Source organism: Pseudopodoces humilis, chromosome 1 (genome assembly GCF_049639895.1).
Source record: "Pseudopodoces humilis isolate 2021_Gansu_Grassland_sample_001 chromosome 1, ASM4963989v1, whole genome shotgun sequence".
NCBI lineage: Eukaryota > Metazoa > Chordata > Aves > Passeriformes > Paridae > Pseudopodoces > Pseudopodoces humilis.
Genome location: NC_142200.1, coordinates 69,816,847 through 69,844,100, shown reverse-complemented (window position 1 = coordinate 69,844,100; position 27,254 = coordinate 69,816,847). Strand labels below are relative to the sequence as shown.

Below are 27,254 nucleotides of genomic sequence, written 5' to 3'. Positions count from 1 at the left end.
TAGGTGTAAACATGTTCTCTGAATATTAAAGATTTTTCGTAAGTCAGGTCTAACATTACATTACAGAGAACTTCTCTTGAGCTTAATCTGAGAGTAACTGGGGAACTATATTAAAAGGAGTTTTGCTGAACATGGTTTGTAGGAACATTGTGTAATCAGTTTTAGAAAAAGACTGAATAGTTTTGAGTGTTTCACTAAAAGGTTAACATTTGTTTCTAAATGGAATTTTTTGTTGGTTTTTTTTTTTTTTTTTCTTCTTCTTTTCCAAGGTTCAGATACCACCTGAGATTGGCAATATCTTAAATATGCTACTGGATGTGGTTTCTAGTATCAGTTCACTTCTCAATAAGGTCCACCATGTCATGGAAAAGCTTCCAGTGTTCCTTCAAGGAATTCAAAATATTGGTGTGCTTGACATCTCCGCATTGCAGCAGGTATGAGTAGGATTTCAGTATGCAAAATTAATTTCCCTTCTGAGCTGATTAGGTAGGGATATGTGCTTAGTAAGCATGCATAATAGAAATAATAGAAATAATAGAAATTATTTCCTAGAAAGTAAAGAATGTAGAGAAAAGACTTCATAAACAATAGGAAGAATCATTTGGTCTCTTTCAAGCAGTCAGAAAATTTTGAGACTACTGATGTGTTGTTTCTGTCATCTCTGGTTTTTGTTAATTTATGAGATCCTAGTCTAAGTTACTTCACTATTTGTCAACTGACTAACATTATCATCTATTATCTGTGCTTTGGAGATAGGTATCTAGGCCTTTTCTGCTAATAGTGTTTTTTTGTTGGTTGATTTGTTTGTTTTAAGAGCAGATTAGTATTTTGTTTACAAGAAACAGCTTTGCTTTTTTAAAGAAAATGAGTTCAAGACAGTCTATACAGTTCTTGTATCTGCCACGTGTTTTTTGTGTCACCTAAGTGGTTTCTGTGATGTAATTCTACTTGACATTAAAAAGAAAAAATAGTGGCCTGATGTGTGACTGAGGGTATTTCTTTTATCCCTGCCTTTAAGGGCAGTTGCTGTATGCACATCTACACAGCTAGCACTGGTGGATCTAGTGTTAAATAAATCATCAGAAAGATTTCTGTCTCTAAGCAGGCTCCAATTTCATATAAGGACCTATGGCATTACCTTTTGGGTTTTTTGTCCTTTGTGGAAAACTGAGGACTGAATCTGGTTTAAAACTGCAAACGTCTAAAAGATCCCACAGTGGTAAACAGTGCAACCTGGCTTATTGCTAGAGTACAGAGTAAACGCTGCTGAAGTACTATTTTCCTTAGTGATACATTTTTCAAGATCTTCTAATCTGTGTGATAGAGACATGTTGAAAAATGCTGTTCTGGTGCATCTATCAGTTTTGGTTTTTGAGCCTCTCTTTTTGGGGTAGTTCTTCAGCTGCCACAATGAATGGTCATCAGACACTTGCATTTTTATTGCTTTCATTAAACTAGCTCTGTTTGTGTCAGACTTCCCTTCCAGCAAACAAAATACTATTTTTGGACTAAAATCCCAAAGTTCCTTATTTGATAGAAGAACCTCTCAAAAAGGGCTGTTTAAAAAAAGTTTGCAAAGGAACAAATGGAACAGCAGAGGGCCATCTGCTCACAGTTTTAAACTTTGCTCAGTGGCCACCCCTATTATCCCATACAGATATTGGAATTTTTTTTTCTTTTTCAGTTCTAACCATTTTTGATCACTTTTTTGAACACAGTCTTTATTTTCTAATGTTTTGCTAAATCCCCTATTCTTGTGAAGTTGCTGGGGCTTTTTGGTCACCTAATAATTTGTGGAGGATTAAAATAATCAGTGCCTATTTATTTTATTAATAAATTACATTTGTGATTTTAAGGGCTCTTCTGTCTCCATAACTCTTTTTGGTTTTTTAAATTTTGAAGACCAGTAAAAGTGTGTCCTTTTTTTTCATGCTTAACTTGGTTTTTTTTTATACTTTGCAAAAAGTTTTAATTATTGATTATTTTTTGTTTCTTTTCTATGGTGGCCAAACTTGTGCTATTGAATAAGTGCTCCACTGAAGTGCATTCATCTCTTATACACTAGCCTCCTTAAATGTTTTCTTCTATTTCTGAAAGAGTCCATTCTTCTGGATTTTTTTTTTCTTGATTACCAAGAGGAAAGTAGTTCAGTGACATGGAAAGATAATCAGATAAAGAATGTAAATAAAATATGTAGACCTTTGTCAGAAATACATTGATTTAAAAAAATTACTTCTATAATGAAAGAGGTAACAAAGTAATTGTCAACTGTGCAGGTACACATATTATAAGAAAAGATGATGTAAAAACTGATTATCTACCCATCAGCAGTAACTGGATTATGGTGCCAGATTCTACTGTTAAAAACACTGAGTGAATGGATAACTCCCTGAGGAAAAACACTGCTGATTTCAATCATGATTTTTGCTTGTGTTTTGCTGTTTGAAATTATTGACTTATATTTTTATACCTAATTTTTTGGGTGCTTCTCACTCATCAATAGATAAGATGCAGGGGACTTCCTGAGTTGCTGAATGCTGTTAATTGTGAGAGGAGACCTCACTCTGTAATCCCTCCACTAACTTGAACAATTTGTCTGTTGAACCTGTTGGGGTTTTAAATGAATAAAATTCTGACTTAGGTTTATTTGTGTCTACTATTTTATTCTTATATCAAAAATATTCTAGCATATTTGACTTCTCTGGCTTGCTCATATGTTTGTGGAAGGCCAATCACAGTCCTTCTCTGTTCTGATAAGTTGAAATTGCTTGTTTTGGTATTTGTTTTTTGCTTTAGTTTTTCCTTTTATATCAGGCTCTCAGTTGCTTAAGACAACCCAGCATTGTTTTTGCATGCTGGTTAAGGCTAACCCTGAATGTCTGGAAGAAGAGATGTGTACAGTGTTTGAGGGGTATTACAACTGATGTTACTTTTAGCCTGCTTATTCTTTTCTATGCCTACTAAAATGACTTTCCTAAACTTGCATTCAACTTTTTCATAAACTGCACAGAGTTTTGTCTCTTAGATGATTAAGGATGAAAGATATACTGAGGTGACCCCCATGTTATAGCAACAGCTCACGATTTCAGTTGATAAATAAGATTTTGTACTGGTTGTCTTTCTATTCATTCAATTTTCTTTGAATTAGGTATTTGTGTTTTTTCCATATTGCGTTCTGATCTTCTTCTCTCCTGCAACGCCTTCTGGTATTAAATGATAGGAAAAATTAGACAATTTGCTTCTTCCAGGGCTCAGAGGAATAACACTAATAACTTCTCTGTAATCCTGTGCTTTCTTTCCTGTTAACAGACTCCTTGCAATATCTTCTTAATGCCATTTTTTACCCACCACTATTAATCAGCAATTGGATTAATGATGATTGATGTTTTCTAGAGGAGGAATATTAGTTCGTTGTTAGAGTTCACCTAAATTTGAGTCAGCATTGTACCTTTTATGTGGAGAAAGGGATTGGCCACTCACATAAGTACGTTGTGTTGGTCAGAAATGATAACTTGAAAATGCATTAAATTTTACTTCTTAAACGTTTTTTGTCTTTAATGTTCTCCACTTTAAAATTTACTGTATATCTTGCTCTAATAAATATCAGAACCAGATATCCATTATGTCCTGGATAATTTTATTACTCGTTCTTGAATGTATATGATTTTTCTACTTTTCAAATAGTGCCATCTAAATTTGGTAGCCTTCTGAAAAACTATTTAATCAAATTGGCAATTTTTCTGTTATCCCCCTGATTCTGTCAGTTTCACAACAGAAAATACTTTATTCTGTTTATGGTTTTTCCCAATAATTAGGATTATCTGTTTCTCTGAATTTGTTTCCTTTAGCCCTTTGGTTTCATCAAATTTTGAATTATCTTTAAGCTCCTTGTAGTTTTCCAGGAAAATTGCATATTTTTTTTCCTCTCTCTTTTTTTCTCTCTAATGTAATGATTTGGAATGTATTTTAGATTTATATACAAGATGTAGCTCAGTATAACTTTTAAGTTTCTTTTTTTGAGTAGCTGGTATTTCTATTCCATGTGAATTTGTTTTTATTCATAACATTTTTTAGGCACACAGCTGTTTGGTTATGTCAGAAGCTCCTATGCTGTAAGGTTTTTGCCTTCATTTGAAAATCCTGTTCCAGATAACCTTTTAATCTTCCATACCAGCCTTCCTCTTCCATGAATTTGTTACAGTGACTTGCTTGACTGATTAGTTTGTAGGAGGCTGGTTGTTAGGCTGTAATCTAGACTGATTAATCCATACTTTATACAGTTTAAAATAGACCAACTAGATCAAAGACTTTTTTCTTTTTGGTGAAATCCATACTATATATTTCTCATACGTTATCAAAGCCAAACTTTAAGAAACATATTTTTTTAAGCCAGTGCATATTTAGTTGAAAGACAGTGAGTACATTCAACCTATTAGTGGAAGATTACCACATGAATATTCATTATTTGAATTTAACTTATTTTGATTTGAACTGGAATTAATTAGCACATTTGTGCTCTTTGACTGAAACAAGCCTCATTTATTCCTCTAGTGCAAATAGTCACTAATGAAGATTCATAACCAATTTTATGCAGCATTGTGCATAAATAAAATTTATTTCTTCAGTGAAGTCCATGCCAGTAGATTAATTCAAGGGCTGTGGATGATTTTATTATGAAATATGGATATTATTTATTTACTTTTCTCTGTGCTGAAACTGTATCCTAAAAGTAAGATTTTGGGAGCAGCTAACACTGAGTTTTAAACTACACTAATATTCCTCCAGGATTACTAAAGAAGCACCTGGCACTTCAATAAATGCATCGATCAGGATAAACTGTTTCCAGCAGTGCAATTTCCAAACTGTCTGTGATTATGCCTTTATGTAAGGTGCTGTATTACTTTGAAAATTGACTCTTCTGTTTAAAAAATTTCGACTATAAAATGCTAATTTTTTTGAGTGCTGAATGTGTGTGGTTGACATATCACACTGTTTTTTTTATTTGCCAGTTGTGGAGTCTTCAAATGATGTCTGATAGTCTTGTTATACCCTTCTTAACAAACATCTGCAGCAGTAATGAGTATCAGGCAAGCCGGTGCACTCTTCAGTTGTACCACAGCAGCCTTGTGGTTGTGTCATCTTAGAGCTGTGCACCTGTACAGCCTTCCATGAGATATCACTTACAATCGAGCCCATTATATGAAATGTAGAGCTGCAGAGATGATGAGACTATTGTTGTTCTTTCTTTTTGAATGTGGTGAATGATGGTGCTTAATCCATAAAAGCAATCAGATTGCTCTCTCTCCTCATTAGAAGTATGCTAGTCATGAACAAATGGCAATAATAAACGCTGGTATGACTCAAGGTGTGCAAAAACTAAGCACATATAACAAGTTAAAAGATGTACTTGAAAAATAGGCTTTTAGGGCATGTGCATCTGAATATTTAATTTTTTTTCATGTTAGCAACCGTCCTCACTGTAAATATTCAAAGCAAAATAGTTTTAGTTGTTTCTTCTGCTTTTGTGACAATATTCTACCGGAAGAGCACCTTTTGTGAAAACTGGCATTGGAATCAGGGTATCTGTAGTCCGGTTGTCTTGCTATTTTCATTCCTTTTCTACCTAACTGCTACACAGTATTTTTCTAGTTTCAATATAGTACCTTATGCTACTGTCTTTCACTGAGTATCCTGACAATTAAAACTACATTAACTTTCACCATAATAGTAGTGATCAGAAGAACAGAAACGAGCACAGCAGGCCCTCATCCTAATAGGCTGTTTCAACAGCTTAATTTTGTTAATTTTCTTAGATGTCAATATTGACAGACCAGGGCTACTCCTTGAAGCTACTTAGACCAACTTTGATACATCTGTGGTTTTGTTCATTTGTTCTAGTTTTTGCAGGGTGGGCAGTTCAGAAGTTCAGCTGTTGGATCCCTAGAGTCTGTGATTAAGGCAGTATGTAAAGAAGAATCTTCATTTTTCAGCAATGTAAACCTGTTCATAGATATGCCCAGAATCATGGAACTTTTGGAGGACAATATGGCAAAATATGGCATTCCTGAAGACTCAAGTAAGAAAAAAATATCAATGACAAGTTGCAGTATGAATTCAGAGTTAAGAGAATTTTTTTCCCGCTTAAATGGAAATGTCTATATACCCACTGACATCTCAATTGACACTGCCACCTTGAGCACAAAGTGTTGATCAATGAAAGTTAAGTGGCTATGAGATAATTGCGGGTGAGACAGAAGAGATTGTTTTTTCTATCTTTGCAAATAATGAATAAGGTTATTCCTGTCTTTGAGACAATTTCATTAAAATTTTTTAAGCACTTGGTATTAAAAATATATCTTAGAGATGCAAGATTGAGAATTTATTGCTGCTTGCCTTTCTTCAGTGAACACAAAGCTGTGCATTATTGATGCAAACCGTCCAGATAGAATGAGTTTTTTAATGGTTGATATTCCTATTCTATTTGTCAAGTGTTCAGAAAAATCCCTTAGCTCTCATGTAGTTTGACCTTTGCTCCTTTCCTCAGTACATGTTCGATTTACCCTGATTAATTTTAATATTGTTAATAACTTTGTTAGTGCCTCAGGCGGCCCTGTGCAAGAGAAGAATACAGTGATAGAGTGTCACTAGGGAAGCCTCTGTCATCTATTGATTTCTACAGGCAGAAATTGCTCCTGTCTTGCCTGGGACCCTTGGGAGGGAGCCAGAGCTCTGCTTTGGCCTTCTCACTTGCATGTGTGGGATGTAGTAGTAAGCAGGCAGCTCTGTTTTTCTTTCCTGTTGGAAGAATGAAGTCAGCTGGATGGCTGATTAGACAGATTGTTTGGAGCTTAGTCTCTTTAAAAGCTGTTTAGGCCAGAAGCACTGTTTCTTGATCTTTTTTTCCAGGTTGTTGCAACTCTTCTGTGCTGTGAGAACTTTTTACCATAGGACTCTGAAATATTTAAGGCATCAGTTAGTTCCAGCGCTTCAATAAGTGAATTAATACTGTTGCCCATATTTTACAAATTTGTAAATGGGGCAATTGAAAATGAAAATTTTAAAAAAAATGAAGCCACAGAAACTTGATTCATACCACTTCACAGTGATTAACTTGTATGTATTTAGTGCATACCAAATACTTCCCAATGACTTTCTGAAGATCACAGCAAACCCAGATTAGCAAGTCTTCTGTGTCCTTAGTATATTGACATTTCTGTCTAGCCAACTTGTAGCCTCTTATTTCTTTGCTATTGTTTTGCAAGTATTGTGTTTAATAATGATTGTTTCATTCAAGAAAGTAAAAATTTGGTCAAAGAACTGGCCTTTCTTGATGAAACGTTTCTGACACTTCTTTCTTTAGCTTTTGTCAGTAGTTTAAATGGTTTTGGCCTAGTTTTCCATTATGTAAAAAGATTTGTCTTCCTTGAGAGTTAATGATATTATTTAATATTTCTTCAGAGTACTAGAAACAGGTTATTTTGAAAACACTTGTAATAAATAATAAAACCCCCCAAAATATGAGTTGGGTATAAAAATGGAAATATTTCTTATAGGAACTCATTGCCTTTACGTGAGTACAAATGCAGTGGGATATCTTGGAAACTATTCCTTAGATCCTAGTTCTGAAGGACATACACTAATACATTAGTAGCCTATGTGATGTAGGAATATGTTTTTTACTTAAGGAATGGAAAAGACAATTAATTAGATTTTTCAAATCAAAATTTTGCCTTTTTGATAGGTTCTTTTAAGAATATACAAAAAGAAAAGTCTGTATTTGTGAAGGATTTTGTATATTCGTACTTCTTTCTTATATAGAAATCCAAAGCTAGAGAACAATGGACAGTGTGGAAGGAATTTTTTTTTTTTCAGGTGACTCTTCCCTTTGAATTCACTTTTGTGGGCAGATGTTTTGCATATGTCCTTCTGCTGTAAATTGCACTAATGTAACACTTAGGATAGGTGGGATTCATAGGCTGCTTTTCAGAAATGTGAGGAACTCTAGCTTCTGTTTTGTTTTTTTTTTTCCATTTCAGTGTTTAGAGTTCTGCATCCTCAATACTATCTTAGACCGTGTTTAAACAATTTCTATAGGGGCCTGTACTGATAACTTAGTGGCAGCTGGATGGTGTTACCAAAATACTGGTAACAGTTTTTGTCATGGTGCTGTGGTAGACTCTAAATAAGATTCAATCTTTTATTTGAATAAAAAAATTCAATCTCACCTGTGTTGTCTATCTTAAATGTGAGTCTGTCTTTGTTTTTGCAGCTCCTTTTTGCTTGAAGCTTTATCAGGAGATTTTGCAGGCTCCTAATGGGGCTTTGCTATGGACTTTCCTGAAACCTCTATTACATGGGAAAATACTGTACAATTCAAAGATCAGCATGATTGACCTGGTAATGGAGAAGGTGAGTATCAAAAAAATGCCACTATTTCTGTGTATTGATTTTGTCTTTGTAATTAGTTTTAAAGGTCCACTTCTTTCAGGGTAGGCAGAAGAAATTGAATAATTGCCTTTTAGAAAAATAGATCTAACCTGTCCCCTGAGGTCTCACCTGTTTCCTGCTTTAAACTTAACGCTTCTCTTGACTTTTATCCTACTTGTTACAGTGGTTCAAACTCAGTGTGAAAAGCAGAATTTTGCTAAAAGTTCTTTAAACAGTGTGTAGAAAGATTAAAAATAACGCGTTAGTAGAAGTGTCATGTGAATCATGCTGAATTGAGGTGTAGGGTGCACGTACCCTAATCAAAAATGATTTGCCTTCATCATTTTCTTATTGTGGGAACGGTAATGGAGCAGTATAGAGACCTGTGGGAAGGGATGCCCCCAGGGTAAAAACACATGTTCTTAGAGAGTCACTGAGCTGAATTTAAAAAAAGAAAAATTAAGAGATCTAAAGTTCATCCTTTCTGATTGTTTCTAACACCAGTAGCTGAGTGACCAGTTATAACTGAGGTGCTGTGTGTGGATTCTGATGATGGTATTCAAGAGTTTTACAATCTCTGCAGTTCTGCTATGGTTGGTGTTCTGTCTTGAGGGTGATTATTGACAATGACATGTTTCTTCATGCCTAGCTTAGAGTACTTCTGTAAGAGAAGGGTTTATGACTTGTTTTAGATTTCTCTGCAAATTTTGCACTGATCTTCTAAATACATGACTTTTACTCTGCAATATTAATTTTTGCAAGAATGGAAATTTAGAAAAAAAGTTGCTGCTTGTACGTGCTACACAAAAAGATCATAATAACTTTAAATGTGATGGTATATTCTCTGTTAATTGGAAACTTTGTGGTATTCAGATTTGTGTTCTAAAAAATAGCAAAAACACTAAGCCAAAAACCCCATTGTAGATAGCAGATACTACATAATTTTATAGTTTCAGTTCTGAATTGGAAAAAAAGATTGAGTGATTTCATATTTTGCAGTTAAATATCTTAATTTGGGGAACACCAGTTATAGCTCTGGAGTAGAGTATAATTGATTTAAAATTTTTAGTCAGTTAAAAATAAATCTGTTCTTGAAGTTTCTGGATGGAAATTCTATAAAGAACAAGTTGTAAGAAATTAGAAATCCTAATGTCTTTTTGAACTTATATTCTATGTTACAATGACATTTAGAATATTATACTTAAAACATTTCCACATTATTTTGCCAATTAAAATGCCAAACCTCCATTCTTAAAAACATCTGTAGGAAAGATGAATATCTTCACATACAGTATATTCCCCCATAGACCTTTCAGTGAAATCTGGACTGAGTAATACAGTTCAGAAAAAAGTTGGCTTGTGGGCTGGTTTTTTGGGTTAGTTGATTGATTGGTTGTTTTTTTGGGGGTGGGGTTTAGTGCTCTGGAACAATACAAAGATTCTGGTAGGAGTTCTTATACATAAGAATTTGTATATATGTTATTATATATATTCTATATATTCTTATATATTCTCAGGCTCATAAAAGTTCCATCCGCTTATTTGGAAATCTCTGTAAATACGCTCTTTTCCCTTTCCAGTCCAGTAAATCTAACAAGCAGTTATGGATGAGTATCTTTTTAAGTGTAAATAGGAATGTAGTGGGAGATTTTATTGTTTTTATTGCAGAAAACTCTCAGCTATTGCTTGAATATAAACAAAGTTTAAATGTAAAATATTCTTCCCAGTGTTTCAAGTGTCACTACTAAACCCCAACCCGGTAGCCCTTCTAAGCCTGATCTCCTAATGAAATTGGAACAGTTCTGGTTTCCTTTAGACTGTGCAGCCACATGTCATCTATTTACTAGAAGAAAAGAATAGCAGATTAGAGCTTCAAAGAATACTGATGTTCATATACTCTGACACATTCTCTAAGTTTTCCACGTGGATTATTAAATTTGAGAATGTGTAATGGACCATTCTTTGATGAATTGTGAGGTTGTTTGGTTTGAGTTTCAAAGAAGGCAGCAATTCTACCGTGTGGAGTGATGGTGGTGACAGTCACAGAAACAGGCTATGGTGATGACTGAGGGTAAAACAGTTCAGTGCCAACTGGTGTTCAGGAGTTCAAAGGCCACATGTGATGTCTTTGATCTCTGCTTTCACAACTAAGTTTTTTTGCCACTGATGAACTGATCTTATGGAAGTATTTCTTATTTCAGAAAGTTGTCAGTTTATCTTGTATTCCGCAATCACTTTTGAAGAATTTTCTGCTATTTCCAAAAACTTTGGGGTCAGGCTTGCCAGGACTTAGCTGCTGTAATTTGTCCACTTGCTTTTTGGGTTATATGAATTCATAGTATTTAAGGTGCCTGGGGTGAGCTCTGCATCAACCATTTCTTCCTCACTTGCTTGTTCTTCCACTTCAGACTGTGACACTTTCTATTTTAAAATTCTATGTTTTATCTCCCAGCTGTAATTATTTCTATTCTCTATTTACTACTACTCTTTATTGTAATTTATTATTAGTATAAAAATTAAAACTTGGATTTCAGAATTATTAGTCTGCAATCCTCTGGTTCCCCTAGCATCTTTATAAATAGCTTTACATTTGTTATTTTCCACTTCCCTCATAACAAGGGAATTTTAATCAGGAGGTTGCATTACAGTGAGCAGTTCAGCTATTTAATCCTTGAGTACTTTTGAAATTCTTAGCTGGACATAATCTTTTCCTGGAAACTACTTATTTTTAATTTTGTTAAATTGTATGATTTTATTTTTTGCTGCTGCTTTGATTAGCGACATAGTCTCCAAAGTATTCTGCATGGGAAAGGCTTCTGATACAGGAACTTCCCAAATGCCTATGGTCATGAAAAAGCAAAACCACTTTTAAACTAAAATTTTTTTAAACTTTTTTTTTTTTCTCTCATTTGGATGTAATCTTCATTTGAAAGGAAGTTTCCTAGTGGTTTACTGCTTTGTAGTGTGTGTGTGTGTATATATATGGTCTTCCTCAAATCTTTTTTGATAGGCAGTAGGTATTTGTTCAGTTTCCTCTATGCTGCCTTAGACTCTGTACCTTCTGCACACAACTTACCACTTTGCTGTATTGAGAGACCACCAGCTTATTCACCAGTCTTCACAGAAGTAATCATGAACGCCGTTTATTTCTATCTTTAGCACACCTTTTATAGGGTTTTACAGGGTCTGCAGGCAGAGCAAGCTACTATTGGCTAACACACACAGGTTTACATTTTTTCTCCTACACACAAGAATATTGTTTTGCTTTACTCTCTCTTCTGCAGGCAAGTTTCAAGGATTTTAGCCCTTAATATCACGACTTATTTCAAAGGCTGGTTTGTGCATACAGGCCTTTACTAATATATAAAATATATCAACATTGCTGCTTTTAGTTTCTTTCAAGTAAGTGTCTACATTTGTGATGGTTTGGCATTTAAAAAAAAAAAAAAGTAGAAAACATGGAAGTGAAGGCTTTGAGAGAGGCTGCTGGGAGTTTCTTCTCTGCTTGAGATCAAGCCAATAGCTGGCCAGTTTTCAGAACTGACAGCATTTTAGACCACTGAAAAGTAAGATAACCTTTGTGAATACCAGCTTTTAAACCAAAACCCGGGAACTTCTCTCTCTCTCTTTGTTTCCAGCCTGGAAAGGTAACAGAACTCTGGCTGTCCCTGCTCCCCCCGTGGCCTGTCCGGACTGGGGGGAGGGGGCTGAGCCAGACTCCAGCGGCTCCTGGGTGGGGGATGGAGACCGAGGAGCTTTCCCCAGCCTCAGGCGAGGCCGGGCTCTGCTGTGGCACCTGTCCCTGGGCTGGAGCAGGCCATGGCTGCTGACATCTCGCCCCCATGGCCCACACAGACAGCTCCAGGCTGAAAACAATCCACTTTTTTCAGCATTGCTGAGCTGAAATCTGACCCCATGAATACCTGCTGCGGCTTGGGCCGGATTTTAACCGTTTTACTACCCAGATGAGACTTGCAGATTTAATCTCCCTCTCCACAGAGAGGAAGGCAAGAGTGATCAATGTGTAGAGACAACATAAAACATCGAAGTCAGTGAAGGAAGGAATCAAGCCTCAGATAGATCAGAGGAGAATGAGGAGATGCTTTAATAAGCTGAAATATTTTTTTGGTAAGGCCATGGAGATGGACAATAATGTTCTGAATAACTCCTTTAATTCATGAAAAGAATATTGGGGGAATGAATTATTCAAACTGTGAATCTAAGCAAAGGTATCCATTGATGAAGCTAAGCAGATAGTAGAGTAGTTGTGATCCCATAAGATGCTAGAACAGAGAGAGAGAAGTGAGAGTTAATGAAGACCTTTTGCCCCCAGGGAGAAAAGAAGAAAACCTCTGTTCCCAGAGTTGATCACAGAGACAGATTAAGAGAACCTTTGCCTTTGAATAATTCATCCTTAAAATAATACCCCATGAGTTCATGGCCCATGGACATACCTCAGACTGCTGTGAAAATAGGAGGAAAGCATGATGGCAGAGTTTTTTCCGGGTGACTGCCAAACATGGACATGAAAAGCCACAAGAAAACCATTTTTCTTGTGGAGAGCACTCCGTGGAATGACAAGAGAGAACTCTTCTCTCTACAAAGACTGATGAAAAGACTATTGTATATTTAATATTGCATTAACATCCCAAGTTTTGTTGTCAGTTGGGCAAAGGAAAGATGGGGTGGGGAGACAAGGTTTCTGGAGGTTTTATTCTGGTTTCTTATTCTTGTAGTTCTGTTAATAAAGTTTCTTTATTCCTTTTAAGTGTTAAGCCTGTTTTGCCCTTCTTCTAATACATGCCTCACAACAAGAAATGAATACGTTTTCTAGTAATTTTTTAGCTAATGCTTTAAAACCACGACACTGGAATACTTAGTTATTTCTTGCAGTGAGATATGGATTAGGAGAAGGGCAAAACAGGCTTAACACTTCAAAGTTATAAAGAAACTTTATTAACAGAACTACAAGAGTAAGAAACCAGAATAAAACCTCCAGAAACCCTCTTTCCCCACTACCCAACCATTCTCTTATTCACATGACAACATAGAGACAAAATAAGCCTGGTGGTTAAAACATTCCCAGCTTTGCTATAGTCTTTTCATCAGTCTTTGTAGAGAAAAAGAAGTTGTCTTTTGTTAATCTATAGAGTTTTTCACAAGAAAACAATTTTCTCATGGCTTTCTATTTTTCTGATGCCAGCTGCCCGGACAACTCTGCCATCAGTTCTTTCCTCCATTTCACACCACTCTGAGGTGTGCTCATGGGCCATGAGTCAAAAAGGAGTGTCATTTTAAGGATGAGTTACTCAAAGGCAAAAATTTTCTTCATCTGTCTCTGTGATCATTTCTAGAAACAGCAGTTTTCTTTTTGTTTCTTAAGGACCAAAAATCTTCAACAACTCTCACTTCTCTGTTTCTGTTCTAGCATCTCATAAGATCACAACTGCTTCACCATTTACTCAGCTTTTCGATGAATTGCTTTTGCTCAGATCTACACTTTGAAATACTCTATTCCCCCCAAAATACTCTTTCATGAATTAAAGGAGTTTTTTTCAGAACGCTACTGTCCATCTCCATAGCTTTAGCAAAAGAGTATTTCAGCTTATTAAGGCATCTCCTTATTCTCTTCCCATCTGAGGCTTAATTCCTTTCTTCACTGTCTTTGATAGTTTATGCTGTCTCTTTACTTGTTGATTGCTCTCTCTCTTCCCCTCTCTCTGGAAAAAAGGATTAATCTGCAAGTCTCATCTGGGTAGTGAAAGGGTTAAAGTCTTGCCCAGGCCTTGTGGATGGTCTCATGATCTCTGCCAGGGCAGCAGCTGGAGCTGTTTGTGATGGAAGATTTTCCATGGTTGCACACATGGGAGTGTGGCCACTATCTCAGCATGCCGCAGGTCAATGGCTTTCCCTCCCCTTACTTGGCAGTCTCTGGTGAAACTCAGCAGCGGCAGAAATTGCAGCCGAGCCAGGGACTGGCCTGGCCCGGCAGCCCCTCTGTACAAGGCCCAGTGAGCCCTCTGAGAAGGGGTTCCTGACACTTCACAGTCTCCATCCTCCCTGGGACCCAAAGAACGCTGCCTTGTCTTGCCTGGGGGGAAGGAGGCTGACCCAGAGCTCTGTTACCTCTTCAAAGCTGGAAACCAGAGAGAAAAAGAAATTCCTGGGCTTAGGTCTTAAGGTGGTGTTCATAGGATGATCTCACTTTTCAATGGTCAAAACTACTGTCAATTCTCAGAAACGGCCAGTTTTTGGCCAGGAGAAAAACTCCCATTAGCCTCCAGCAGCCTTAACTTCCTTAGGTGTTTCCCTTTGTTTCTTAAATGCCAATCCATCACAATATCGACCCCTTCAAGCTGTTAACACCTATTTTAAAAACTATCAGAGTTATATTCAACATGAACTTTACTTAAAACAAGAAAACTACTAAATTGACAGAAAGGAAGAAACAAAAATTCACTAACTTCCACCCCTAGACTTTTTACTATTACTACTATGTAAACTTAGGACTTAATCATGCTTTGCCCTTAATTAATTAATTACTCCATCACATCTAGTGATTTTTAGCTAGAACTAAAACCATGACAACATTGTAGAAAGTTCATCTTTTCCAGAAATCCATGCTGCTGCAGTAATTAGTTTTTTTATTTTTTGTATAAGGAATTGAATATAAGCATATTTATAGTTATTGTAGCTCTTTGAAAACAATTTTAGCACAAAAAAATATTCCTTTGTGCTGTTCAGAATCCAGTTTAAGAAGCACTAAGCTCTACTGAGCCCAGATCTTACAAGCTGCTTGGCATAATAGTTTCTAGTGGTGTCTGAAAGTTTGATCTCCTTATGTTCTGGTGTGACCTGTGGTTGCTCTGTTCTGGGGAGAAAGCAATCTCCCAGATTGCCTGTTTGCCACCCTTGCAGTCTTCCTGGTCTCCTTCATCTTGTCACCATCATCATGGAGGCTTCAATCCATGAGGTTACTGCATTACTTCTGATCAGAAGAACTTATTTAGTCTACTTGACAGCAGATTTAGTTCAACATTCAGGATCACTTTCTCTTTAATCCTAATGAATGATCACTCTTTAAAGGAGAATAGAGATTCACATAGAAGTTAAATGCATAATGTTTTTCAGGGAAACAAAATTACATGCAAGGTTTCTTCAGGGTGTTCTGTATTACAAAGAGCCACCAGAACTTGTTTTCTCATGTTGTGCTAAGAGTGGGATTTTGAAAAAGTCACTTAAAAAATAATATGGCAGAAATTGTATACTTTCAACAAGAATTATTGCAAAAAGTGTTGTTCCAAATTGGAGTTTACAACTCACTGCAGATACTCTTTTCTGGAAAATTTCAAAATTTTTATCATAGCTATGGTGGATTGTTCTTAAATACACTTCTGTGACTGATAACACCAATTTAAACAAAAAGGTGCTGCAATATTTTCTAATCTTGAATATGAAACTTGAGTTTAAAACAGACTGGAAAAGAAATTTCTGGTTGTTTACTAAGAGAGTAACTGTAACCTCTGTTTGACTGTGACAGAAAATATTTTGCTTCACTCAAGTCTTTCCCTGTGAGAGTATTTTGAAACAGATTGATTGATCTGTTATATTTATTGTCCAGACTGGGCTCCAGATTTCAGTTTTATTATGTATTCAGTCAAACTAGTTTGAATAAAAGACGCACAACTGAGTGGCTTTCTTTTGAGTTTGTCCTAACTATTTTTTCTGTCTTTCTCAAGCACCCCCATGACATTCTCTATGAAAGAGACTACAGAATAAAGAAGTCTTTATGATAGTTCTGGTGGGAAACTTACAGAGCACAGGAAAACTGATTTGCTTGGTATCGAAAAAAATACTTTTAATTTCCTAGATAAAAAGAAGAAAACATGGGTAGTCTTAATGATGACTATCAAAATGGAATGGAAAGTAGTTACAGAAGATCTAAAGAATGCCACTTTTTTCTGTTTCTTAAGATTTACTGTGCACATGTTTCACTTCATTTGTTTTCATGCATTTTTTTCCCCAGGCTAATTTCACTTTTGTTTTTTTGGAAAACTTGAAGTCTTATTCTGAGACATGGCTTAGGATGTCTGAGGTTTTTAAAACCAGTGGAAATATTCTCACAGTCTCACGACTGCAGGTTGGTCTTGAGATGGAAGATCTTTCTGCTTTCCAACTTTTTGCTGTTTGATCTAGACTGTATTTCTACACATGCAAAACTACCCATATATCTTACTTCAGATTTAAACAGAGATGAAAAAGAGGCAGAGTAGCTTTATAGAGTCATGCTGAGAAACTTATGACATGAAAATACTTAAAAGCAATGTTGCCTCATTATCTCCAGTATTGCCCCAGTATCAATGAAGAACAGGAGAAATAAAATTATGTTGGTACTTGTTTGTTCATTGCTTATGTTTGCCAGAAAAATGTGAAACTGATGAAAAAAACTGATGAGAGAAATATTGACTATAAAATAAAAAGGCATTCTTGTTACTGGGTTTTTTCCATTCTACATAATTGTGCCTTCCCCTGTCACCTCCCCTAAAACTCTTCCCCACCTCCCTGCCATTTATTTGAAATGTGTTGTGTTAACCTGTTAAGAGGGAGAAGACTGAAGACATGGAGAAGCTAATGGACTTCTGCGGTGTCATGCGGGAAATCCTGATAATGGAATTGAACATTTATACATGTGTATATTTTGTATTTTCTTAGAGAAGATAAACCTAAGGTAACATCTATCACCTTTGATTTCAGGAAGTACTGAAAAACAATTTTGTAAAGCATTTCATAGAAAGTAATTTGGACATCAACATGGAAAAACTCCTTAAAAAAATGCAAGCATATGGTACGTATATGAAAGTACATGTAATGGTTAACCTTGTTAGACTTCAACTTAGAACTACATTTAGTTGAAATTGAATATTTTACCTACCTCAGTGATATTTAAGTAAAGTAATAAGAGATTTTACCCTCTTGAGTTAGTCTTAAATGTAATTGTCTTTTTTCTTTTGAGTGACTGGATAATTTGAATTTCAAATAGTGAAACAATATTTGTAAGAGAAGTGAAAGTGTCATGTGAGAGTCTCAAACATATCCATACATAAAAGGGAGATATAAAACTAGTTGCCACAGTTCCATTAGGTAAAAGTATGTTTTTGTAGTAGTTTTTGAATGAAATAAATAGAAAATGAGATTGGATACAGTGTGTTTGATCAAAAACTCTGTTTTCTTTCTCCATTTATTCATTGCCATTTGCATGTGGTGTCCTTGAGCTTCAGAAAAGCCTGAGAGAGGGTGATAACCAGGGAGCTGCACTGTCAATAGGAAGCAACCTGAGTCAGCCCCAGTCCTGGGATAGCCCAATGGGACCATTGGGATAATGTTGAGGGAAGAACACCACCCCATGGGAAGTAGTGTGGGCCCAGGTCCACAGTCAGGTGTGAAATCCAGGCTGCAGCCTGGAGTGGGCCCAGGCCCAGTCCCAGCTCTATGCAGCTTTGGTGGGAAAAGGGTGGCCCTGATTCATTGTTCTGCCTGGCAGACTTCCCCTGGGCACAGCCATCCCTGGCTGCTCACTTTCTGCATTGATAGTGAGCCCTGGCAGTCAGAGAGCCTCCAGAGTTAGATAGATAGATAGATAGCCCAAGGCAAATGATTCTTAATGAAGGAGAAGGGGAATTATTATTTTGGCCAGTTTGGGATATTCAAAGTTTTAAGTAGTAGAAGAGAAAGGATTATGCTGTAAATTCAGTTACTTAACAAATTTATAAGAATTTGATAATTGAAAAAAATAAATCAGTATGTCCGACTGTCAGTAAGGTAGGTGCATGATCATTAAAATGTTTGCCAGCATGTGCCAGAAGGAAAACTCTGTACTGAAGCAGATTTCAATGTCATTTAAGAAAAGTTCATGATTTTGAGAATCAGAAAGAGAGAAAACTGGGACAAAATGTAATAACAGACAGTGTGACATCATGGACAAAGTGAGCAGGGTACTTTCTAGAGGAGGATTGTGGTAAAAAAGACAGATCTGTATGGTTTCTGGTCAGTGACTTTTAGGATAATTATGAGCCAAACCGAAATCTGTTCCAGTCACTTTCTGGAGGAGGGCAATGATGAGCTCTCAGGTTTCCCCACAGAGGACTTTGTGACCTTCATTGCCTTGAAAAAATTAACTTTACAGAAATGTGGGTCATTAAGTCAGCTTTACAGTCAAAGAATTAAGACTACAGCTAAAATAAATAATTGTACTTGAAATACAGCTTTTATTGGTTTTTCAGTATCTGCCTCTAGGCAGGAGATGGACAAAATCCACAGAGGCTCCTGGGAGCTTGTAAATGAAGTGTGTTCTCAGTCCTAATTTGTACTACTGCCCTGAGCTGGTGCAGTCACAGTTGGTGTGAGCTGGTGTGGCTTTTCTTTAGCAGACAGATTGTGAGATTTAGTTGAAATCGGCCTCGGTTTGAAGGCTTTCTTTGAAGACTAGGACTGCCTGTGCACTTTCAGTAAGAAAAATGGCAGATGGCATCTGGAATTCAAATTGGAAAGAGTCTGGGCTCTGTTTCCTCCTTAAGCAAGGGACTCAAATTTGAATCTTCTTTCTCTTCAGATTATTTTCTTAAACAGTGAACTGCTGACTAGTCTGGGTCAGGCACAGTTCCCCTGTTGAGGTGAAGATGTGTTGCTAGAAGACTCGAAGTATAGCGAGGGTTCAGAGAAAATCACACACAGCAACTTTTCGTGAGGCGAAGAAGTCTTTATTTTGGGGTTCTGTCAACCCTTATATAAGCTGTTCCAATCAGGTCACCCTGATTGGTAGAAGGAACAACACTTTCCTCATCTTATTGGTGGGACAAGAGAGAAAACACTCTTAAAACATCTGTGTCTTGTTTTGGGAAAGTAACTCTTATTTACACAAACAATCTTTGAGCGAGAAAAGATTCCCAAGACTTTCCCTTGGGAACAGTCAGTCCCTGAGAGCTTGAAATTCTCTCAGGCTCAGAAATCATGTCCACAAAGATGCATCGTAATACAACTAAAAACCAAGCCCACAGAATCACAATACTGGAAAGATTGGATAGATGAAAGAGCATGTCTCTTAAACTTCATGACATGCTGGAAACATAGCTATCTCAAACTATTACTTGAGTAACAGTTGGATTTTTTTAGTGTGGACCTAACACTGAGAACTACATGATATGTTATGGACATGATATGTTAATATTCCATTAAATAGATATCATGATCTCTGGAATTATCAGATCCATCTTCACTCATGCAGACAACATCAAAGAAATCTGTACCTTTGTTTCTCAAGCTATAGCTTTTTAACAGAACTAAGGACATTTGATAGTATGTAATAAATGGTTAATAGTTTGGATGGTCAAGACAAAAGATGATTTAAGTAGAGTGGCTTATGAAACTAGAATTTCCTTATTTTAAGGGAATGCAGTTGTTAAAGCTAACATCATATTAAAACTGAAAATCAATAGGGGCGATAGATCACAAGAGCATTTATGCCTTTGTGAAACCAAAGCGCCAGAGCACTCCTCTGAATTTATTACGCTTCTTTGTATGGATTCACTTGGTTGTTTTACTTTTCGAAAAATGATATGCACTTTTATTTTTATCTTAGCTTGTGTACTTTTTGTTCATTTTATTATACCGTAATCATGTGCAACTTAACTGTAAACCTCTGTTCTTATATTTTTTTTTTTTAAAATTTTTTAGTCTTATATTGCATCAGCTGTTTAGTCCTGTACTTACCTTGCTTGCATCCAATTAAACCTTGAATTTATACATGTTACTGGTTTTCCCACTCATACTCTTTTTTGTTTTCATCCGAAGCTCCAGCTTTGGATCTTTGGGCAGAGCCTCTTTCATAGGGCCACCTTCCGCTGGAGCAGGTTGCTCAGACTACCATCCAGGCTGGCACTGAACACTTCCAGGCTTGGGGCATTCTCAGCTTCTCTGGGCAACCTGTTCCAATCTAAACCTACTCTTTTACAGTTTGAAGCCATTCCCTCCTGTCCTACTGGTATATGCTCTTGTAAAAAGTCTGTTCCCAGGTTTTTTGTAGGCCCCCTTCAGGCCACAATAATATCTGGAAGATGCTACAAGGTCTGTCTGGAGCCTTCTCTTTTTCAGGTTGAACAACCCTCAGCCTGTCTTCATAGAGAATAAGGTATATAGGGCTATATATATCTCTAAAAATATGTAAATATGTATCTAAATATGTAATCTAAAATATATATGGATATATATGACAACCCTGCCATTTGGGCTTAATGTTAGGATTATTCTCTTCTCTCTAATGCCATAAAAAAGGGGCAGCATAGGTTTTCCCTTTATTGTACTCTTCAAGTGTAGCCGTAAATAAGACATTTATTATCTCTATTCAGTTATGGTTTCTCCATACCTATGAATTCACCCTGTCATTGTTTGCCTATCTTTCGATTTCTAGAGTGTCAGTTCCTCTACTTTTTCTCCTTGTGCACTTTACCCTTTGTCACTGTTAATCATGCCTCTTCTTCAGACTGCTTCATACATTTTCCACTTATCTGCCTTCCTACTGTAATATTTCCTTCGCTGATGCTGAGTAATGTCTATGATCCAGGATTTGTCTGTCACCACTGTTATCATAGGAGGTCATTACCTATCCTTTTTAAAGCCTATGTCTTCAAGTGAGTGTTGAAAAATTTAAGATGGACAATTGTGTTGGATGTTTTATAGCATTGTTTATTACCTGAGAAATTCAGATATTTTTATTAAATCTAGATGGGTTAAGATTGTTTCTAGATTATGCTATCTTTTATAATTATTCTCTCAAACATAAGGATATGGCATTATCCCTACATTCTCTACCAATGGATGAAGATCTGAATTCCTCCAAAAGTTGACTTTTGTTAGAAACCAGCCTTTTATCCTGGATCCATAGATAAAGTAAAAATGAAGAGATCATTAGGGTTTGGTTTTTTTTACATTTAAAAGCATGTACAACTCCTGTCAAAATGCTTATGTTCTATATAACATGGTTCTTGAAATATTCACTGTATCAAGGAGAAAAGAACTGGATAATATGTTGCTAAATGAGAGATTAATATATATTATGATGCCTGAAGTACAGTAATTCCCTTGTATTTGAGGGAGTGGTTATGGAAACATAAGAAAAGGTTAGAAGTCCTACAGCTTCAAGGGTGTGGGCTATTTCTAGAACTTTGCTAGAATTTGTTTTATTTTTAGTACTCTGAATGGAAGGAAAGAGTAGCTGAGGGCTTGTAAAAGCCACTGAAACATGAACTGCACTTCTACAAGTTCACACTAAAATTTCTATTTTTAAAAACTTTTTTTCTTAATACAAAGAGGATTTACTCTTATGGGATGTGCAAGTGACAACACAGCTTTCTGTTCTGATCATAAAAACTAAGTCAAATTTGTTTCCTTGTCTTAGAAACTGATGAACAAGATGCTTAACAGCTCAGCAAGTAAACAGATTGACCTGTTGACACAGCTCGTTGTAAATATCTCTTCCTGTGTGCTGCTGGACCGTTTCCAGCCTTTTGACTCTGTAGAGAAATTGAAGGAGAAGGCTCATGAACTCATGCAGGAAAATAATCTTTTGGCTAGTAAGTACTTTTTGTAAAATGTATTTTTACATTTTTTTAGAAAATTTCAGATTTTGTAGTTTTGTGCATTAAATCACATGTAATACAGTCAACATAAAGCACATTTGAATGCTGTAATGTAAGGTGGAAAGACTAATTTTATTGTTTTAACTGTGGGATGGCCAAAAGAATCCTTGGAGTCTCTTATTTCTATCAAAATGGTTGAAAGAATGGTCATAACTATTTAAAGAAGAAAAAGATAAAAAAATGTGGAATACTGAGGGAGGAAATAAAGGGGAATTGTTAAGATTTACTCTTAAACACCCCAGAGTTTGTTTATTCAGAGTAAATAAGTTCTTAAGTAATTTAATTTCTTCCTTGAGATTATACTTTTTCTCTTTTTCCTATGCTTATGTGCTTATTGCTGAGAATCGATTAATTTTAAAAAAGATTTTAAAATGCAAGAATATTTTCCTTAACATACACACTGGACTTGAAGAAAATTCTCTATGTTGCATGTAGTGTTTCCAAAAGAGAGGCCTCCTTAAGTCTATAAAAAGCATTCCACAACATTTCTCACTGTCATTTTGAGGTTTTTTTGTCCTCCTTATGCCCATAAGTGTACAATAGAAGACATGAGAAAGCAGTTGTAAAGAAGGAAAAACTGTTCAGTCTGGAATCCCTTGATAGTTTTGTGATCTGCACAGTACCCTGGCAATTGCCACCCTCTATCAACATAAAATAAATAGGCCATATCTTGATGTCGCTCTATTTGGAATGGCGAGAAGAACAACACAGACTCTCTTGTGTGTTGAACAGGAGAGTTCTTTCTCTTCAGGTTTATTACTTCAGATCTTCTTTTATAGACCGATACGTGAAAGTACAGAAAAGTAAAACTCTTATTGGTTAGTAAACTAACACATCACCATCATTGGTCAGTGGTCACCCCTTGACCTTCTCTTGTAAGAAAACAAGAAACTGACACACAGCACCTGCAAGGTGGTCTTCTATCTCTGAGGATTGTTTTAATTCCTCCTTATGATTTCCCAGGCCACTTTCTCAGGCGAGACTGAGAAAGTTATGCGGCCTGGTATTCCACAGGCACTGTGCTCCCTGCTTCATAGTTAGCATCCATACTTTGACACAGGGAAAATTGCTCAGGAGTACTTTGGAGGAAGCAAACTGTTTAAGGAAAGACAGATAAATCTTGGCCCTCAGAAAACTGAATTATCAAATTCTAGTTCTATTTTTCTTTCACTTATCTAGGGAAGGCCATATGCTAATATATGCCAAGACATTTTGTGTGAGTATTTTTCAGTACTCTGGCCTCATTATCTCTTCACATTAGAGAGAGAGAAGATGGTGTTTTAAGGAACTTAATGTGTCCAACATGTCAGTGTTACATTCTCTGATGTAGGTATACATTCCTTTCCATGGACAAATGTTAAACTGGAATAGAATTTTCTTCTTTTTTTTTGTAGTCTTCAGAGCCTTCGTAGCTTCCTGGAATGTCTTAGAAAATCAACTGTTTATATAAACAGGAAAATGAGATTAGCCAGTTGAAAGAAATCAGGTTTGCAGTAAACTATCCTGTATTTTATTACCTTTCAGAGAACCAGATGGGGTAATTAGATATCTCTCCCTTTTCCCAAGGAAGAAAAGGGCCACACTCAGCATTTATCCAGAAGTCCTTAAAAGTCTGGGTCACACAAAAAGAGAACACAAGCAATTTCTTGTATTTGGCTTCAACTTTACAGCTACATATTAAACTTTCATCTGTTAGGGTATTTTTCCTTTATGCAGAGCTAGAGAAAACAAACATGCAAATTCTGTTGTGCTAAACAAGTCTGCAATTGACTTGAGTATCAGTGTAAATTTTAGTGGATTGGTACTTTTTACTTTGTCATTCACTTATGGAAGCTGTTATCCTTTGATGCACAAATTTTATGTCTGCTGCTTTTACTGTGGAACTGATATCAGTCCCCCAGAAAGGGGTAAATGTGAATGAAAAAACAAAACTGCAGTTCAAAAAAAGAAAAATCACCTCAGATAAAAATTATTTTTATGAGCCCATTTATCATGTGAATAATCTTTTTCATTTCATATTCATAAACATGAAAAATGTGTCTCTGAAACCTGCTGTTTCTGGGCTTGGGATCAAGAAAGTTTGGAGGCCTGTCCTGACAGATTAATGCATCCTTTATCATGTGGTAATTAGACATGAGTTAGCTATGGAAATAGCATAAATTATATAAGCTTAGTTAAGAAGCTTCCTTTCTTCTTTTGTCAGGTGTCATCTTCAATACACCAGAGGACAAGAAACAAGATTCTAGCAATCTCCTTCCAAGACGCATTTCATATACAATTAGAACCAGTTTTCTCTACAGCATGAGAACAGATTTGATAAAAAACCCAGCATGGAAATCCCATCCCCACAAATTGCCAGCAGATGGGTTTAAATACAACCATGTCTTCATCCCTCTTCAAGACATGATTGAAGGGGCAATTATTTCAGCACAGACTGGGATAAACACCTCAGAGACAGCAATTCAGGTGCAAGCCATGCCTTACCCTTGTCATACCAGTGATCTGTAAGTAAAATTTCAGCTTTGTAATTTGATATATTATCCTTGTTAGATTAGTTTTAGAGAACTTGGGATCCTACTAGGTTCCCACTTTTCAATGGGTGAATGTATACCTCTGTACAGGCTTAAACAAATACATCCAATAGCAGAGTATTACATCATAGCAAATACTGTCTAACAGCTGTGTTTAACATAACATGTTATACAGTGTCTGGCAAATGATCTCTTACAAAATGTTGCAGCCATAATGTGAAGTAGTCTACTGGACAGAGGCTGTATCAACATAGTGTGCAATTAACTTAGATTATTCTAAGAGATCCCTTTTAAATCCTTAGTTGTCCTGTACACAAACTACAAATTGATCCCTTGAAGGGTGAAGTTGAGGAAGCAAAAGTGTAGGGTTGTTCTCTGTAAAATCATCAAAACATCCCAACTATTAGATTTTAAAATTAGTCAATGGTAATAAATTTGTTAAAGTGGAGTAGAAATTGACTGGGTCATGTTATTCGTCGTTGCCCAAATATATTACTTTGCCATTGACAAAAATCTGAATTTTGTTTGACTTTGAATGGAGCCCCAAAGAGTAATTATATCAGTTTATAGTTTAAAACACTGTCATATATAATTATGATATAATAATACAGTGCCAATACATACATTTAGCTTGTAAATGTATACAAGCTAAAATGCATACATAAAAAATAAATAATTCTAACCAGAACAGGAATTTATCCTATTGCTTATGTCAGATCTTATTTTGTGCATATTTTGAGAACAGCTCCAGTATTAACCTATTAACATTCTGCTTGAAAATGGTTTACCTTCATGGGCTGACAATTCTTCATATTTGTTTTTTCATAGATTCTTGAACAACATAGGATTTTTTTTCCACTTATGATGATGTTAACATGGGTGGTTTCAGTTGCTGCTATGGTTCGCAAGCTGGTTTATGAAAGAGAAATTAATCTTGAAGGGGTACGAGGCAGATTAACTTCTGAAAAGAAAATTTGTTCATTTAAGTGCACTGAAATACAGAAGTTGTGAGGTACTTTTAAGTACTCATCCAGATGGCTTTGTTTTCACCTGTTTCCCCTGGGCAATAGGTTCTAGTTCTAGCTGCCAACTCAGATTCACAACATTGTTTGAGCATCAGTATGCAAATATTGTCCATACGACAAAAAGCAACAAGCAAAAGTTGAAGCTGGAAGTGTTATTTGGAAAGGCCTTGTGAATAGAAAGATTTTTGTTTTGGGTTCTTTTTCAAATTTTGCTCTATGTAGTCTGTAATGATAAAACTACCTAAAATAAGTTGAGAATTTGTTATGTACTGTGTAATTATCATAAAAAGAAAAAAGAGACAAATATTTGCTTCTATCAACAGCTAGTCTTCACAGGTGCTTTGGAAGGACAGGGTCCTTGTGATACATTTTCTATAGAGATAAATACACTTTTCAAAGAATTACACTTATTTCACTGTATCAACAGAATAACTGCTTGAGTAAAATTTTTAATTTGGGGAATTACTGAGAATTTATCTAATTTCTCTGATCTTTCTGTTGTAAGATAAACGTTTTAATGCTACAAAATATTAAATGAAGAGAATATTAATTTTGGTGATCTTATGAGAACTGCTTCAGAGGTTTTATTAGATTGTATCCAAAAGCATTTTTCTAGAAAAAGAGGGATGTACTTCATACCTGGCTAAATTATTATTATTTGCCTGGTAATGCATAAGGTTATAAACTTTATGTTTCTTTCAGAAGAACAACAGGCTGGGAAAAAAAAATTGTATATACGTTGCTCTGGATATTCTCAGTACCTTTTAGCATATAAAAAGGCAAACTCCTCACTGGAAGAACCAGTAATCTAACATCTCTTCTTGAAACCCTATGCAAAAGAGAGTTTTGCTGAGCTTGGTGATTCCTTGTGCTGATGTGTGATGATCTCAGAGACTGCCCTGCTCAGTAACATGTCTGATGCAGGACAGAGCACGGGACAAGGGCAAAGAAAGAAAAAAATTAAGGGGAAGATGAAATCCTTTGGGAAGCTGGTAATGTTTTGGTGACAACATGTTTTGTTTAAAAAAGAAAAACAAAAACAAAGTTTGTTTCCTTACTTTAACTCTCTTTGCTATGTTGTCTTGCAGTATATGAAGACAATGGGTGTGTATCCAGTCATTCATTTCTTCGCTTGGTTTTTGGAGAATGTCATTGTGCTCACAGTAAGCAGTTGTGCTCTGGCCCTCATTTTAAAAGCAAGTGGTATCTTTGTCTATAGCAATGGCTTCCTTATCTTCCTTTTTCTCCTGGAATTTGGAGTTGCAATTATCATGTTAAGCTATTTTTTGGGAGCATTTTTCAGCAGTGCCAATACAGCAGCTCTGTGTTCCAGCCTTGTCTATATGACCAGCTTTTTACCCTACATAGTTTTGTTGGTCTTGCAGAACCAGCTGAGTTTCACCAACCAGATTACAATGGTAAATATTTCTTCTTTTCTAATTTTTCTCCTCCAACTATGCTGTGAATTTCTGTAACTTCAAAACTTCAGACCATAATGTATTTATTTTTCCCAATGTTTGTTTTCTTTTATGATCATTGGAAATAAATCACACTAATAAATTTCCACCTGAGAAAATATT

At 36.0% G+C, this 27,254-nt stretch overlaps 1 protein-coding gene across 1 annotated transcript in view; it reads left to right on the top strand.

The window, feature by feature from the left end:
• The window catches only part of ABCA13 (ATP binding cassette subfamily A member 13), a 194,842-nt gene that overhangs the window by 15,409 nt on the left and 152,179 nt on the right, over window positions 1-27,254 (top strand). The window contains 10 exon segments of the mRNA XM_088051690.1: window positions 270-434; window positions 5,899-6,076; window positions 8,270-8,409; window positions 16,454-16,567; window positions 17,182-17,278; window positions 21,882-22,052; window positions 24,322-24,622; window positions 25,478-25,494; window positions 25,497-25,591; window positions 26,763-27,092. Coding sequence (XP_087907816.1) covers window positions 270-434; window positions 5,899-6,076; window positions 8,270-8,409; window positions 16,454-16,567; window positions 17,182-17,278; window positions 21,882-22,052; window positions 24,322-24,622; window positions 25,478-25,494; window positions 25,497-25,591; window positions 26,763-27,092 — 1,608 coding nt within the window.